Genomic DNA, 18739 nt, shown 5'->3' on the forward strand with positions numbered 1-18739 from the left:
AAACAAATAGAACCAGATGAGAAAATAGCTTTAAGATAAATAGTTCAAAACCAATCTTTTTTATTCTGGCATCATCCATCCAGTTATTACTTCCAGACATAAATTTCTAACGTTCCAGTGTTCTGTTGCCAAACACACGAGGATTAGCAGAGGAGTAAATCAGGATGGCACCAGCACAGGGGTCTCTGGTCCTCCCAAGGAGACAATTATACATAGGAAAGATTTCTTCCAGAGATGGATTACCCAGGAAAAGGTGGGTAGAAAGGCCACTTGAGGAAGGACTGAAAAAAGAGATAAATCTCAGCGGTGCTTTCCCTGGTCAGTCTCTACCAACACCAGCACGCAGCTCCCGCCAGGGTTTTGGAAAAGGAGAAATCGATTGTTCCACATTAGCTGGGTCCCAGCCAAGCAACTGGTATGAGTATTCAACAGCAACAAGAAAACGTGGAATAGGAACAGCAACCAGATGTGCTCTTTTCAATGTATGTTATTGAAGACCCCGATGGGTGCCAAGAGCAGCAGCAGAAACGTTCATGAATCTTTCCCAAGCAGACAAAAACCAAAGCCAGGAATTACAACGCTGGTCAAGGCTCTTTGCAGAACAAGCCTTGTCTTTTCTCTGGTAAGGATGTTGCTACCCTTTTCTGCTGAGATTGCTATTAGATAATATAATCCATGTACTACAGAAAGAAATTTGCTTTCTTGAGGTTTTCAGGCGCACACCGAGCTTAAAGCCAACAGGTAGGAGTTCCTACCGTGAGTTTCAACGTTGTTCAAGTGCCCAAGATTTTGGACACACATAATTGTACCTCTCCAGATGTTTGCACCACAGTAGAAAGCCCCACAGCAGGACTGCAGGGAGAGGAAATGACCGTGCACAGCTGAATTTGTCCTGGGGCCTTTTTCATTTCAACACTTTTTCCAAGCTGCTTTTTTTTTTTTTTTTTGCAGTAGCTGATGACACAGTCATAGATCAGTGGGGAGAAACAGGCAGTTGTGGTGGGCTTCGTAACACAACTAAGAGCCAAACATCGCTTTTCTCATCGAGTCTATCAGTGAACATCTTGCTCAAAAGCCTAAATTAGGTTGAATCCCTTCACAAATTCTCGAGCACTTTGCATTTGCTACTCATTTTCTTCTCTGCTCATTACATTCTCCTAGAATTCTAAAAAGAACAGCTATTAATTTCTTAGCCTTTTCTTTCTATTTGCAGGAGATCCCTTTTTTGACTACAAGTCTTAAATCAGCTGCTGCACCTTTGACTGGTTCCCAACATGCCCAGGCATGAATAGGAAATATATTTCTATGCCAAATGCTATAACACTTTTCCAGTTTTCTCCAATAGTTATAACTGAGTGAAAAATATGTTTTAAATTACATAAAAGATTCTAGTATGGGGGTTTTTTGCACTGCATTTTATGATCTGTTTTAAAGATACCGTCTAGCATTTTCTGAGATGGGTTGCACAGAAAATAGGAAATGTTCAGAAAGGTACCTTTCTTGCTACTGTTTATTGAGACTCAGAATATTCTGTTTGATCCATTACACTTATCAGTAATAGTCTGAATTATACTACCTAATTTATCTTTGCTGGATAGGATTGAAAAAGACAGGCTTTGCTCCAACTAAAGCACAAGGCATCTTCTGCTTATCCATTTCCTCAAAATGTCATCTAAATTCTTAATTTATATTCCAAAATCTACATCACTTTTTGGTCTTCCATCTTCATAAAACAAAAATTACACACTCCTTTCTATCGTTTCAGGGGCGAAAAAAGAAATCTTGCTTTATCTACTGGAAATTAATCTCCTCAGTTTAATTTAAATCCCATTTCTTCAAGTAGGGGTAACTTACCAAGTCACTAAGATCATATCAAACTCCCCTTTTCCTCCCAACAAATAACATTGACATGTCAGATCACATAATCAAATCCTGTTTGCCTCATATGGAGGTTGATAAACTGAAAATGATATATGAACTACCAGGCACAAGTAACAAGCTGATACACTGATGCAAGTGGAAAGTGCTTAACAAGGCAGGAGTTTCTGCTAAAACTTTTTGAACTCAGGTATTCATTAATCTGCTCCTTCCACCCAAAGAGAGACAAGGCCTGCTTTACAACCAAAATTTCTGCTCGTTTGCACATTCTTAAGTTATGGCTTTGTTTTTTTAAAAGATTGCTCCCTCCCTCGAACGGAGTTGTGAGACTCCACTTGCAGGAAGTTGGGAGCCAGAGAAGGGGATCACCCAGAGCAGCTGAGCTAAGGAAGGACTCGCTGCTGCTGCTGCTGAGGAGGAAAAGGCTTTCCATGCTGCCCTCTGCTCAGGAGCCACACAGCTCCATCCCATCGAGTGTTTTGGGAGGGACAGGCAGGTCTGAGTCAGTTCAGCTCAGCTACCCAGGAAGCTTGTCCAGCTGGTCACCTCTTGCCAGGGCAGTGACCACACAGATGTGTGCAGAGACCTGACAGGAAAGGCAGGGGTAGCAGAGCATCCCTCTTGATGCACCAAAGTCCATCAGATGCTGTGCTAGGGGAGGGCACGTTATCCTGGGAACCCTGACCCTGAGAGTTCCTCAAAGCCTGGCAGCCCTCCCTGCAGGCACAGCCAAACCCAAACTCAGAACGGTGTCTGAAACTTTCTGACCAAACTCAGACCTTTTTAATTCTCATAGAAAACACAGACTTGGAAAAAAAAACCACACTGTTTTAAAGAGCTGGGATTTTCTGACTGAACCCCACTGCTTTGCTTCTCTAAACCTTTCAGAAGCATCTCTTCAGCTACGTTGCTAAAAGCAATGATTTTATCTATCGCTACCCCAAAGTGCTGCCTTTGAGTCTGACAGGTGACATTCTGCACAGCCTGGTGATTATTTTTCTTTTAAGGCAGGAACATGATGCCTTAGTGTAATAATTAGGCTGTGGTGAGAAGTCAAGAGTCCCACAAAAAGCCCCTTGGCAGCTGCTGCAAAGTCCTCAGCAAAAAACAAGGTGACAACTCTCCAGTTATCTCAAGAAAGTCCAAATTAGACATTATTATCATCAGCACAGATTGGACTGCCTTCCTCTTGTATTCTCAAATATTTAATCACATTAGTGGAAATCTCTGAACTTCCAAATATTAGAGGTGTGTTTTCCCCTGAAAAACTCTTCTCTCATTTCAGTTCTTACCACCTACCACTCATGGTTCACCCAAAAGGCAGATCCAGGGAAACATCCAGAGATGATCTCCCTTCAGTTTGTCTCCTCTGCAAGCTGTGTATTTTATCAGGGATACATTAAAGAGAGGACAGAAAGACAATTCACACATTTCTAACAAAACAGAAATTAGGGTAAGGAAAGATAATGTAGCCAACAGGATTTCTGTCCCTTCCCGTGTCTGAGACAACACTGCCTGAAAACACAAATCAGAGCATCATTTCTCCTCAAGTCACTCTTTCTGCCAAAGATTTTAATGCATCCAGCAAAGTGCCAGTGCCAAGGAAAATTCCAGAGTGGCAACTGCTTTGCTCCTGGAATTTTTCTTATAAGACCACATATTATTTTTCATTACTGTGAAGACCTTTTTCCTCTCTCATGTGCAGCTTCCACTGAACTGTTTACAGCTTCATTCCCGCACCTTCTGGAGCTTCTCTGCCTGCTGATGGTGTCAAAAAGCATCATGCCAAAAAAAGGAATTATTCAGAAGTGGGCTATTAGGCCAAACACTTCTATTTTATCCCTCATAAACTAGGTCACTGTTTCAGCACAGAAAGCCCCCACCTGTGATGGCCACGGCATCACTGCTGTTGTCCTCTGTGATATTTAGATTAAGATATTAAGAGAAGAAAACTCCTACTACGGGAGGTCTGAGAGCCGAAAATTAAAGTACATTGGAAGAAAATTTAATTAGGATCTTTCAGCTCATCAGAGGGCTGTGGAATGAGTGTGAATGAACTTGCAGGACTACAGAGACTCGTAGCTCCCACGGGAATACGACTCCACAAGTTTCCTTCAACACTTATAAAAGAAATTCAGCTGTTAAAAAAAAAATAATAAAAAATCTGTGCTAAACCTAAATTGAACCAAAGCAGCATATCTAATTTATACAGTCTAGTTACTGCTACTATCAAATATTCATTTCTCTCAACAAGCAGGTAACTATGGCAACAAACACACCATGGCTGTATGAAAAGGTGCCAAGCAACAAAAAAAGTGACAATCTTTACATTTATCTCAGGCTGAGTTTTTGGATTTTTTTTTTAGGTTTTTTTTACTTCCTTTAGAATTGCCTGCACAGCTATCAACTATTTAAAATATCTGCAAATGATTAATTTAGGTAAAATATTATGAAGACACTGAGCAACTTCTGTACACAATGGGAAGGATCCCATTCCTCTCTGAAAACTACAATCAAAAGTAATTTCCAATTAAAACAATTTCTGACAAGAAGAAGAAAATTAATTTGAATTTTAGCTTTAGGACGAGAGGAGAACGAGCAACGTCACGTTTCATTTTCCTCAGCCTGTCACTTCAATTCTCTTTTGAGGAGGACTTATTTTCAGATGATATAATTACAATCCTGAAATGGCAGTTTTAAATATACATGACAGATGTTTATTAAGTTGAAATACTTTTCGAATAAAATTTACTACTTCTCTTCACTGCAGAAGCAAAAAGCAGATTCCAGGGCCTCTTTTCTGTTGCAGTCCCTTAAAGCTGGAATATTTCCATGACTGTAAATGGAATTATCCCTCATTTCAAAGACTAAGTCTCCTTGCTACTACTGGCCTCTCATCTGCAGGGTGAGTGTTGCCTGGCCTAAGTCTACTTCTGAATTTTATGTAAGGCAACATCTTCGTATAAATACTATAAAGAAAATTGAAGTGGCAAGGATATTCAATTCCTATGCTGAAACCAGCTCATCTAGGGCAGGTTGTGGCCCAGTCTCCTAAAAATCATTATATAAACAGCATCAGGCAACACATTCTGAAGATGTCATATGTTGTTTGCCAAAATAGAAAAGCCACCATTCGTAAATTCTGCTCCCTGGGACCATCAGCCTCCAAGGCAGAATTCATATTTTAGCCTTTTCCATGCAGGTACCTGTTTGAGGGTGATGGTATAATATGGGACAAACTTCAAGCGTTTACAAATCACTTTCCTGAGCGAGCAATATCTCCCCTTTAAAAGTGATTTATATGTGGTCTCCAAGGAGCCAGCCTATACTTGTTCTGCTGGGAGAATGATGCTTTATGGATTTCCTCTCAAGGAAATAGAGTTTCCCTTAAAAAAAAAATAAAATAAAAACAATCAAAACAAAAAAAAAAGTCATGGCAAAAGACAGATCAAGTAAAAGACGTCCAAAGCAAACTGTAAAAAGTAATCAGCAATACTGGGTTACACGCACAAACAGCAGCATTGTGATCACTGACAGGGAAGGCAGCGATCTTCCAGCAAGGGAAAAATCAATCACCAAGGGAACCTTTCATAGCTCCATCAAAAGAAGTATAAAATGTATATAAAGGAAAAGGCCAGGCCCTCTGTGGTAAATGGAACTTTATTTCTCCAGTAATCCGTGACAGAGCGGAATGTCTTTATTTGTGCTTTAGATTTGGAGCTTCTGGGATGTTTAGGTGTACATAACATGGATGTAACGGGCATTTACAGCTAAAAACAGACTCAAGGGCTGTCACTGGCCTCTCTCTAGGATGTCCCAGCTATATTTTAATTAAGATTTCAATTTTTGCGATTTGCTTAATACGCAAAAACTAAAAACAAATAGGCAAAAAGTTACATGAATGTGTAACAGTGAAATACCAGTGGATTCTGCAGTGCAAAAGAGAAGCAGAGGCAAATTTGATTAACATGACTTCAACGTATTTATTCACATTCTGCCTACTTAAATTACCCTTTAATTGATGTGGTGAGTACATAAACAGGAAACTAAAAGCCAGTGTTATCCATGTAGACTAAGAGGGGTTTATTTTAGGTTGAATAGAGTTTTATAACACTCTATAGTACAGAATGAAGACTATGGGATGTTGACACAACCACGTAGAGAAACGTTACCTAATGCATCACAGAAGCCAAAGGAATACAATTACACTGAGAGGAAAAGCTGAACACACACACACCCCCCCCATTTAATTAATGGTATTGTAATTAGATACTCTAGCACAAAAGACAGTTAAAATTAGGCAGAATTTGGAGAGAAAGAGTTTTCCAACTGTTGTTGTTAAGATACAACCTCCTACAAAGCAGAATATTTTAGATAATTTTTTTTCCATGTGCGCTCTCAAAACAGAAAGTCATAAGAAAACAAGAAAGAGAAAAGAAAGTGAAAATAAAACCAGAAAGATGTCTGGTGGCATTTGGGGAATCAAAAGTGACGTGCCATTGATGCTGGAGCAATTATCCCACAAAAACACACCGGGAAATTGGAACTGTGCTAATGGAACCGAAAATAACCACGTATGCATCTGACAAAACCCTTTTTCTGTTAAAAAACCGTGAGTCATGTTGGTTATAAAATGACCACTTCCAAATGTTTTTCCTTTTGCTCTTTTAAGCCCTGAGAGCTCTGAAAGTATTGATTCCTGATGCAAAAAAATCCAAGTTTTAAGATAGAAAACTCAAAAGGGCTATTTTTCAAGCATTAACTTTGATATCCTTACTACGGCTATAACAGGAAGTTCATCTTATCCAAACAGCAAAGCGTGTTTGGAAACAGGATATTTGCAAGAAAGAGAGGATTTATTGGGATAATTAACAGTGACTAACTTCTACCTTAAGGAGTCATAATCTTTGGACCTAAGAAAGGGCTGGAAAACATTGGCAGTGAGAGTCTCTCAGATTTTTCTCACCTTTCGGTCCTTTCAACCTCTCTCCCTGGACTGAAACCATCGCCCCAGACACCTGCATAAGGCATGGTATGTCTCCAGTCTGGAATTTCTAAGTTTTGCAGATGGACTTTGAAGACCATTGTGCTCTTTGTACTAACAGAATATGAGCCAGCATCCAGCAATTAAACAGCTCTCCTGCAAAAACAAAAACCCCTCAAGTAGCAGATTTAAGTGCACCACTTCTCTCCCCCTCTTAGACAGCCATTTGTCAGGGCGGAATTTTAACATCTAAAACATCCCTAGAGCAAATATTCTTTTCAATTGTTTAAATAAAGAAACCCTAGCCAAAAAAAAAAAAAAAAAGGAGATAAAATTCCAGTTATCAGCCTCTATTCCAAGCATATGAGCAGCTGATATGTTTTGTGTCACTCTTTGTGAGTGTCTCAGGATGATGTATTTTCAATCTCTCTGCAGTGCATCAGTGTCAGAGAAGCTCAGGATGTTTAGGTGAGTGACATGTCTGGAGGCTCAGCAAACTCTCTGCCCCGGGAGGCAACGATACCAAAACTGCAATCCCAAAACACAAGAGGGAGGATGGAAATGTTTCTTAGTGAAGCTACAGAGAAATGCTGGTTTGAAAAACCACATTCACATCTTCTTGTGGAATGGCTGCCTGAGGGGCTCCTGATGTGATGTGTTCATCTCCCATGGATTTTTTTTTTTTTTTTTTTTAAATCTGATTATCAAACTATGTGATGAATTAAATTAAATCATCAATTATCTAACAATATCACAGAAGATTTGCAAAAATTCTGCCACCAAGCTTCAAACAGATCAGAGTTTTTTTTTCTTTTTAATGAACATTTCCTCTTCTGTTCTCTCAATAGGAACCTTTACTATTTCTAACCTAAATGATACTACTCATATTTTGACATATCATTTTTACTTTTATTTCCCTTTTTCACAGCTGCTTTCAAGATTTAAGAACAGGTTAATGAGCTCTCTCATCAAAAACATAATAGGAATCAAACTAAGAATTAGTGGTGCATCTAGTAAAATGAGATTCTTTCTCACTGTAGGCATTCAAACTCAAAAGTTGAAAGGAAAAGTTCATCATAAAATTAAATTTAAATTTGAGTTTATGTCTCACTAAGAGGTACTTCCCCCCTCTCTGTCCATTTGGAGCTTTATAACTGAAAGATTTCTTCTACCCATTTTTCTACTTTTCTAATATTTAAGGTAAAATGAATTATGGAGTAATCTCTGAAAAGAGGCCAAGGACCCACAACTTCTCCTCTGATCCAAGACCCTCTGCTCCTCACATTTACAAGCACCAGAAACCATAATTTAAGAAATGCATTAATCAAGGGAAAAGGGTGAACGCCTTGTTTATCTTGTATTTTAAGTGGAAAGAAGATATGAGATATTGCTATATCTGTCACTAAAAACCCCTAAACCACAGAAATTGAGGTTCAGCTACAGAATTTACCATCTCGCAAAACAAGTTAGAGGTGTGCAAGTGGGAATTCTGTCAGAGAAGACAAGACAAAATGATACAATTATTCCAACTCGGAGCTGCCACGCTCCAAGGTATATGTTTTCCCACAATTGCTGTAAATATGAATATTTTAGAGGTTAATATGGAGATCAAATGTGGAATGCATTTGCCGGGAAGATTAATATCTTTTCATTAGAAACGAGAGTGCACTGTTGGTTCAGCATTTGCATTTAGATGGAGTAAGTAAGGAGTAGACTGACTGCTTAAGACACCTCTCTGCAGAACGGGAAGTGTGGATGAAGAGGGCAGTGTCCACGGGCAGGAGTGGATGGACAAGCTTTTCCCATTTCCTGCTGCTACCCCTTCAGCAGAACTTCAGCACTATCAGCATGAACACTGTGATTTACTTATCACAGCAGAGCTGGGTGCAGACTGCAAAGGACATTTATGCCAAGCATCCCCTGCTGCTCCGGAGCAGCATGTTGGTGAATATGTATCAGTGGCTGCTGCTGCTGGGAAAAAACTGCTCCCCACTGCACAGTCATTCATCACTGGGCAGACAGGAATGGGCGGTGGGTGGTTGTTTTACACTGCTTTGTGTTGTTTAAATCTTAGGGCCAGTGGTTAAGCAGGAGGTTGAGCCAGTTAAGTGCAGAAATTTTAGGGTTGGAAGGGACCTCTGCAGATCATCCAGTCCAACCCCCTGCCAAGGCAGGGACACCCGGAGCAGGAGACACAGGAATGTGTCCAGGTGGGTTTGGAATGTCTCCAGAGAGAGAGACTCCACACCCTCCCTGGGCAGCTGTTCCAGTGCTCTTCCACCCTCAATGTAAACAAGTTCTTCCTCATGTTGAGGTGGAACTTGTGTTTTACTCCACAGTCATTGCTCTTCCTCCTGTCACTGGGCACCACTGAAAAGAGTCTGGAGCTGTCCTCTGATACCTGCCTGGCAGATATTTATAAGATTTTGATGAGATCCTCTCTCAGCCTTCTCTTCTCCAGACTAAGCAGGCCCAACTTCTACAGTCCCTCCTCATCACAGAGCCACTCCAGACTCCTCATCACGTTTTTTATTACGAGCTGTTCACACAAACACGAGCAGGACGGGCTGATGTAACCCCAGATCCCTCACAGGTTATGGCATAAGGCTTTCAGCTCCATTTTGCCAAGTCATAAAGAGAGGAAAATGTTTATAGGATTCAAACAGTGGCAGGCTGATGCACCAAGATTGGCTCAAATGGTTACAGAGCACAGCACTTGCTTACTGAGCACACCAGTGTCAGCCCCACTGGAGAATACACATTACATGTGCCTGACTCTATCCCAGGGTCTCAGAATCACAGAACACTTGAGCTGTTTTTTTTTTTTTTTTTCCTGGAGGTGTTTAAAAACACATGTGACAGCACACAGATCAGCATGCAGCTGATATCTGAAACTATTTGCTAACTTTAACTCAAATTAAGCACAGCAGTTCCCATCAAAAGCAAAAGCAGGTTATTCCTCAAACTGCGAGAAGTAAATATTTCACTTAAGCAACTGTGGTGACAGCTTTCTTAGAGTGTTTTAGTCATCAAATTTATACAAATCACACAGTTACTTTCCTGTAGAGCAGAGGGGTTTGTAACACTGGGAAAACAGTATTGTGGGCAAGCAGAAAACCTGATTACTGATCCATAGAGGAAATTTAAGAGTTGCTTCTACAAAACTACGAGTGTTTTCTTCACCTATGCACATGAGGAGCATTATTTTTCTTTCACTGCAGGAAAGTGTCACTTTGAAGTGAAATCTCCATCCCTGAAATACAAATTTAGGACATTTCCTCAAGGTTTCTTTCCCTCAAGTTCTTTCCCTCCCCCCTTTTTTTCCTTTCTGTCTCTTTTACTGTTTCCCTGTTGTGCTCTCTTTTGGGTCATTTAGACCACACACTTTGACGGAGGGCATCCTTCTCCTCTGAATTTATGAATCAAAATTTATTCTCCAACGGATACCTGGAGGTATAATTTGCCCCCTAACACTCTTCAATCTTTATTACTGACACATTCAAGGATGCCTAACTCCCACAAGAAAAAAAACCCAGCACATCAATCTTCAAAAGTATGTCCTTACCTGCCTTCTGAAAACGAAAATGGATGTTCTTTGAGAAATTATCCGAGTTTTGCTTTAAGCCCCCAGGATCATGTACTTTTGGAAACAATTTTGGAATCTAAAAAAAATTTTATAAATAAAAATACTCTGCTATACAAATACAAATCCTGCGGAGCTCTGGGTGTTTCCTTGGAGGCAGGAAACATTCCCTCAGCAGCCTGCTGGCTGTAATCCCTGGGATTCCCAAACGCCCTTTTCCTGCGTGTTGGAGGGAATGACTTTTTTTTTTGGCTCGATGTTGCTGTGGGAGTTCCCACATTGCAGAAATAGCTGCAAAGCACCCGCTGTCACCCAATCCAGGTGCCATCAAACACCCAGCCAGTTCCTGCCAGGGAGTATTCCCAGCTCCAACCCCCCTGCCTTTCACCAACAGACCCAATAACTGACACTCTCAGAGAACAAAATTTAAAAGGCTTGTAGGAATTTCAGATATTGTCTTTACTTTGAACTGATCCTGTGCTGCTAAAAGCAAAGCCAATGCACAGCTGAAGTTGAACAGAAAAAGTTAATTCTTTCCTTTTCCCTTTTTTTTGTTTTATTCTAGAAGTGTCTACTTGGAATTTACTTTTATTTCTAAAGTATTATCAGAAAAAACCTGTTTTGTTTCATTTTCATCTCTTAAAATTATTAACATAGATGCTTACCTATGCATGGTAAGATTCTCCCACACATATTCAGTTGGATATAAAACCTGAGCTCTGTAGGTGGCCAAATTTGATTTTACTTCAGAGTAAATTACCTGTATTTTCATCCTTTGCTCTGGAACAAGGATTTCTAGGCTATGCCACAGCAACTTTTCTGAATATGTTGAAGCATGGAAAAACAATATGAACAATCCAGCATGTGCAAAAACCTGCCAGATGTTTCCCATCTCCACATCTCAGTATCTCTCACTGGGCAAAACCTCCTGTTCCCTCCAATGCACAAACATGAAATAAATGATACATAAAACTAAAAAAAAAACCAAAAAAAAAAACAAAACACACAAACAAACAAACAACCTAAACAACCCCCAAGCAATTTATATTCTGTTAATTTCTCTTAAATATAATGAGGAGTTTCCCAAAAGTATCAAGATGCAAGCAGTGGTAAAACTTACAGAGAGATGGAAAAAGGGGATAATTCTAATCAATGTTTTAGCATGCTTTAAAAGACTTCATGTGATCCTCTGGTGCACATACAAATTAATAAAAAGAAATAGTTTTTGGGTTTTTTTCCATGTCCACTCTAGAGAAATTGTTACTTTAATTCAGCTCCTTAATTGGTGTCTAATAGAGTTTTAAAGAGCACACCTACAATCACAGGTGATTGACCCAATTACAAGTTTAAGTAAAACCTGGGAGAAGCTGCTGCTTTGAACTGGTAGCCAGGAATAATGGGATTCACCAGGAGCAATGGTTGCAGCTTCTGGACTGAAATTCCCCAGCAGAATCTCCCTATCCCCCTCATATAAATATTTTCTCCTTCATCAGCTTCACTTCATTACCTGAAAATGCTGCTGCCCCAGATCCCAGTCATGAAACTGGATGTGAAATAACTCAGCTGATCCTTTCTCTTTTCCAAGCAGTGGAAAACACGAGGAAAAACTTGCAGTTCCCTGTCTGTTCTACTATAACACATTGTCCACTGAGATGCCAAGAAAAGCAGAGTAAGAACTGCAGAGGTCAAACCATTCCTGTCTCCTGTTCACAAATACTCTTTCAAGAGATTCTTCTCCCCTATCTACATTTTTTATCCACCTACTTGCAAAGCTTTCAGAAGAAAGAAACATTTCTTTCTCCCATGTTTCTACAACACATTTCATGGAAGACTGTGGAAAAAAAGCTAAACTACTCAAGATTTTCAAACATTCACAACAATAAGGCCCCAATATCCGCAGCCATCCTGCAAAGGAGTGGCACATGGTACTCCCTCTGGCCCAACACCTCCCAAAAAGTCATTTATCCAAGCCTGGTGATATGCAGACACCTGATTCCCTAATCAGGAAAGCATTTGCTCTTCCAGGTGTTACTCCTGTCTCTCTCTATGTCAGACAATTTCTTACAACAATTCATTTTCGTGAGCTACACAGAAATACAGAGGAGTTACTTATAGAGCATCGAGGTTATGCTGGTACCCAGATTTTTTTTTTTTTTAGATTAGGATCATTACACTTGTCCCTAAAAGCTGATATTGTGGTTAAAAATAGAATCTTTGACCATGCTTGTCCACCTCCACAGATCTGAGGCATGATTACCAACTTCCACACAAGACATGCATGAGCAGGAAGGGGGAAAAGAGGCTGAACCCACAAATATGACAGAGAGCACAGAACATCTTCTGAAAAATATTAAAAACATCATTTTCCCCAAACCTTTCCCCTGACAAGACAGCACGAGACTGAATTTCACCTGCAGATAACGACTGGGGTTCAGTGTTAAAGTTGTCCACAGCCCTGCACTTTGGCTCATAAAACACACACCGTGTGTGCAGCAACAACAAAAATTACTTTGCAGTTTCAGCAAGCCTGCAGCTCGTCATGTCACCTCCAAAGTAAAGGTATTGAACTGACTATTAGTAAAAATCATGAGGAATTCAGATGCTGCTTTCAGGATATACTGCCCAGCCACAGCACCCCTTCGATTGAGGGCAGGTTTCTTGCATGGAGACAGAATCATTATTCCATGAATCACAGTGACCTTTGGAAGATACTGGGAGAAGCAGGCGTGTTCATTCCCTTCCATTGATTTTCTAATTTTGAGTAAAATGGTTTAATCTGGGCAATGGGTATCTATTAGGAATAAAAATACCCAAAACTGACTTTAGAAAATAGTATAAAGCTTTTGAGCTGAAACAATAAATTTTGAAGGGAAACGTGAGGCAAAAAGGAAGTGACTGTATAAACCTTAACTTGGGACCCAAATATGAAAAAAACTGGAATCTCTTTAAAGCTAAAAACACAGACCTATATGCCCAGACCTTGGTTTTACTGCACTGTGTGTCTGGAATCTGTGCCTGATTTATCAGTAAATATTTGCTGCTTGAAAAGCCCGCAGAAAAACTACCTACTGGGAAAGGGAAGTGGTCCAGGCAACATTTTCTCTGGTTAAAATATGAAACAACATGTTGAATATTGAGAATATTGGACAGTTGTGCATCTAACCAACCTAGAGGACAAGCTCAGTGACAGCACATGCAGCCTATAAGAAAAGAATTTGGTTGTCTCCAGGAATCTAAGAACACCCAGGGTTACTTAACTGAAGAAAATGGTGATTTACAGAGTAGCTGTTTAGGGTCATCACTGTATTGGTGTCCAGATTTCACACATTCTGACAACTAAACCTTTGTATTAGCGGACTAGGTGTATTTTATTATATTCTGAGCTTTAAATGGTCACACCTAAGCTTTCTTTGCTCTCAGTTTATGCTCTCCTAATGTTAAAGATCTGTAATAAAGATAGATTTTGGCACTGTTCATCTTAAAAGCATATGCAGACAACCTGGCCCTTTATTGCTCCTTCTAGTCTTCTCTTTCTTTGACTATGAGGCACCAAGATAATTAGTTTTTTAAGTTCACGCAGAAAAACAAAATTCTAGAAAAGGATTTAAAGCACCAAACTGTAGCAATCTCAAAGCAAGCTGTATGCACAGTTAGCTATGAAGGTTTTTTACTTCCAAAGAATCACCTGGCAACTTTAGGCTGAACTCTGCTTATTCCTGAGATTTTCCCTCTCCCCATTCAGCACGTCAAGGAATCATCAACAATGGTCAATTCAATGTTTACAAACATCAAACAACTCCCTGCACCCAAATAAGAAATAAACAACACTTTTTAAAGACTCCTCAAAGTTAAGCACCTGAATCCCCACCCCAACAATGCTCCAGAACCTCTTTTCACATCCCAGAAGATCCTGGTGATAGCAAAGCGTTCACTCACCTCCCGGTCCAGCAGCACAGGCGACACCACCGTGACAATATCCCCCTTCTCCGGGTCGATGTAGAACATGTTTGGGGAGGGTTTGGTGGGGGTCTGTTTGAGGATGTTGTACCTCAGCAGGGCGTTGTCTGTGCTGGCGTCATCAGCATCAAACGCTGTCATTCGCATCACTGTGGTTCCTGAGGGAGAGGGGGACAAAACCAGGTGAAATTATGCTGCTTCCACCTGGGAGAGCCAGGTGGTTTCAATACCTAAATTATCTCATCAAGACCACAAAGTATTTCCACCTGATATTTAGGTTGTACCTGTGTTCATATTATTTTTACCTGCTGCTCAGCCAACAGAGCCAGCACTTCTGGTTTGCAGCAGGACATGTGACTCCAACAGAAACTCCCCATATCTGCTTTGAAACCATCCTTGTTAACTGCAATTGGCTAAACCAACTACAGGTGCATCTTTTCACTCTAAATTCCACAGGCAGAAAGTCTACAGATGTGTATGATGAAGAAAAGTCTCAAATAGCACAAAGGTCTCTGTTTGTACTGTAAAGTCTTGCAGTTCCAGAATTTGCATACATTGTGATAAGTTTCTAAATCTCTCCTGATTTAGAATTTCTGTCTGGGCATAATTTCTGGCAATAAGAGATTTTGTAATTATTAAAGCCTACATTATTCTAAGTTCAGTTTTCACTGATGTACGAGTTCATTGTGTCAGCCTCAATGAGACCCCCATCCCTATTGCCCCACTGTCCTTCTAGGGATGAAGGGTTGTTTTTTTTTTTCACATGGAATTCCTACAGCACACAGTTCTGCTGGAGAGAGCCACAAGGGAACATTGTCACCTGCACAGATTCTTGAGTGCTGGACAGAGGAAAAACCTCACTCTGCTTCTATATCACAGTTAATAGAGACAGGACTGAGCTGCTGGCAGTTCTGTGCTTAGCTGGTGGAACACATCCTCCTGCACCCCAGGATCCAGTCCTTTCCTCTCCCTCCCACCAGAGGCTAACAAAATTCTGTCCTAAACATTCCAAAGATAATAATGCACAGAGTACACCAAGAACCAAGGAAATAACCAGGAGTGATTAAAGCCTTCTGATACAGACAAGGCCCAAGACAGCAGATTGGAAGTGCCTCAATAACAAGAGTGTGTATCAATCATGTACGATGAAAAACAGTGAATTTGTATTCTCTCTGAAGGTCTTGAAGTTAAAAATCAAATAAAACACAAAATATTGTGGTAAAAATAAAAACAAGCCCAGCTTCATTTACAGGCTGATATAACAACTGCCTGGTTCACTGTTAAACAAACACAACTGGCTTGTTTAGATACATTTCTGCTTTTTTTTTTTCCTTTTTGTTATGCTTTCCAGGGTACGAAGTGTTGCCTCTTCTTGTGGTGACCTTGACTGTAAGCTCTCAAAGGTTTTGCTTCGTTGCTACTTCAGGCAGAGTTACCCCCTTGAGAAAAATAACAGAGATCTGACAGCATGTTGGTTTTATTCACCAGTGATTAAAGGTCAGACAGCTCAAAAAGAAGCTTACCACTGGATACCATGCCATGTTTTCCAGTATTACAAGATGATCCCAGCCCTGATATTTTCACCTGCTTTGTTTGAGACTGTTTCAGAAGAAAATAGAAGAAAAAGAGCAGCTTTCTATTTTGAGGAGTGAAGATTCACCCTCTTTTCACAAGTACAACGCATTGTGCTATTTTTTTAGACATTTATCACATTTTTTAGAAGATTGTTTGTGTTGATATTAGGTAATGTGTTTCATGAAGATCTCCTAAACACAAGACTTCAGTGAAATAAATACGGATAAAGGCAAATCTTCAAGAGATCTTAGAAGGTGCCCAAGGTCAAGTGAAATTTTAATGGGTTTCAGTACACAATGCTTTCCTGAAAAATGCAGTTTAATAAGATGCCACACACAAGTACATCAGACAACATGTTAAATGAATGTACCAGTTGCTATTATTATTCATCTATTAGATGAGCTGATGCTCAGGAGAGATTTAGAAAGTTATTACAATACATGCTCAGGTAGAAATCCTCTTTATACACTTGTCCCAGATAGTTCTGCTGAAATATTTCTGATGATGAGACTGTGGAAGGCAAGTGTAAATTTTAGGTTCTGATGTAAATCCCCAAATCTCTGGTTACTCTGGCATAGAACTGGCTCAGCACAATGGCTGGATCTGATTCTGATTTGCCAGCTGCAGTTCTTTAACCTTTCAACTCACTAGACATTATCTTCTTCCACACAATCATTCCTTTGGTGCAAACAGATAAAAAAAACCCCAGCAGCAACTCAGATGAGCAGAATTTTACATTCATTTTGCATAGAGATGCAGGAGCAAAGCTGGAGAGAATCAGATCCTTTTTTTTTTTTTTTTTTAATGCTGCTTCTGTCAAAAGTTTTGTTCTATTGGTTTCTGGCTACCAGCCAAGTGTCATTTACATCCAAGCAGAAGTTATTCTGTTCTCACAAGTTCACACAGTGGAGGGAAGAATGCACATAAAACGTGGGGTTGTCTTTAAATGCCATAATGGATGAACACAGTCTGTCTGAGGTTGTGTGTTTGGGAACATACACAACCCCCAGCTCTTTAAACATCACCCATGTGCTTCCATTTTTGTGACTGATGCCTCAAAAATCATGACAGATTTAAAGCAGCAGCTAAAATACACACCAGGGACCTTTCAGAGAAGTCCAGTTGCTGCATTTCCAGGGAAGAATTTTCCTCTGCTAGTTGAGGTGTCCACAGAGAGAACACACATGACCATACAATTGGGGTTGGACCACCACAAAAGGCAGTGCTTTTATAAAGATCTCCTTCCTAGAAATCTAGTGACACAAATGTGTATTTTGAAAGGCTCTACAGCATGCACCAGTCCAAAAGAGTTTCATTCAAGATGCACACTTCCTCAGCATTCCTCCTTCATCACCAAGTTTTATTCTTCATAAAATATTCATTTCCCCGGACCCATAAACCGACTGCATCTAATTCAATGTCATTTTACAAATCCTTCCATTCCTGGCATCAATCAAACGCAGCTGGCTTTCAAACCACAAAACAACAGCTTGCTACATTATCATGTTAAACAATATATATCAACTTATCAAGCTGAGGAAGAAACGTCTGCAAAATCAGCAACTCCGCCGCGGCGTCGATGACGCACGGACACTCGGGGAGGCAACTCGCTCACCGGGGGTGTGGGCAGGGCTGGGTGCACCTCAATATTCAGGGTTAATTTGTCACACTTTCTGGGCAGTTTCACTGCTCCCAGAATCCCTCAGAACCTCCACTTGCCCCTCACAGAGTTCCCCACTGACCAGGCGCAGGCTGTGGCTCCAGAGGCTCAGCCATCGGTCTGCTGGTTGTGCCTTTGGCCTGGGAACAGGTTTGGAAATCTTGGCTAAAAGCTCCCCTTAGGCATTAAGAAGTAAAACACAGCACACGCAGTTTTGTGGTGACTGGAGCAGATGGTTTCTTGGGCAAAACTCATTGGCATTTTGTTAATAACCTCTTAATAACCAAGAGTGCATTACTACTAACCTCTTTTTGTTTACTGTGATAGATTTACAAATAAAACTGGAAGTTTTATTTGTAAATCTAGCAGCTGAACACAGTAAACTGGAAATTTTATTTGTAAAGTGGAAGTGAAGCCTATTTCCACTTGATGAAATATGAAGAAATGTCTCAAGTTTTAAGACTCTGAATTTGAATACTCATATTTAAATATTATCCATTTAAGGACTGATAAATTGTAACTTTGTGAGAGCTGCAATGCTCAAAAACTTCACACCGGATTTTTCTTGTGTTATTTTGACTCTTTCTGTGTGTCTCCACTGTGTGTTCAGGGCATTTAATGTTTTCTAGATGTGTCACAGAAAGGGAAAGTTCTATTTTCCTAATTGACATGACTTCATTGCTGAGGTTTATTCCCACCTCCTTCACAACTCCAGCTGTACCTCTGTAAATGGATAATAATCCATTGCACAGTGGTATAGTTTCAAAAAGTAAAGGGGTTTTAATCCAAGAAGGAGAACAAAGAATGAAAAATGGGGTGAAGAAGGAAGAAAATCAAGAGGATTACCTGTATGTCTAGAGCCCAACCTTCAGAAAATGGAACAAAGGAGGACCCTCCTGATTATGTTCTCATCACATGTTTGACTGTCATTTTGTACTTTAAGACAAGCCCCAGGGAAGCAAAACAAATATAGGAAGAAAGGTCTATTATGGTTCCAATCAAGGGCATTTGATTGCCACTGTGGTTTTTAAACTCATGTGTTCTCTTAAAAACTTGAAGGCCTTGCTCAACAGAGAGAATATTTAGTAAGAATTAATGAGTT

The 18739-nt window shown here is 40.1% G+C and overlaps 1 protein-coding gene across 2 annotated transcripts in view; it reads right to left on the reverse strand.

Moving 5' to 3' along the window:
* The window catches only part of CDH13 (cadherin 13), a 423595-nt gene that overhangs the window by 121330 nt on the left and 283526 nt on the right, over positions 1–18739 (reverse strand). For both annotated transcript variants that reach the window (XM_027890905.1, XM_027890897.1), the window contains exon 7: positions 14382–14560. In XM_027890905.1, the coding sequence (XP_027746706.1) occupies positions 14382–14560 (179 nt within the window). The remainder of the gene's footprint in view (positions 1–14381; positions 14561–18739) is intronic.

The sequence above is a fragment of the Empidonax traillii genome, unplaced genomic scaffold, assembly GCF_003031625.1.
Source record: "Empidonax traillii isolate 1590-97213 ecotype Southwest subspecies unplaced genomic scaffold, ASM303162v1 scaffold13:size3042203, whole genome shotgun sequence".
Taxonomy (NCBI): domain Eukaryota; kingdom Metazoa; phylum Chordata; class Aves; order Passeriformes; family Tyrannidae; genus Empidonax; species Empidonax traillii.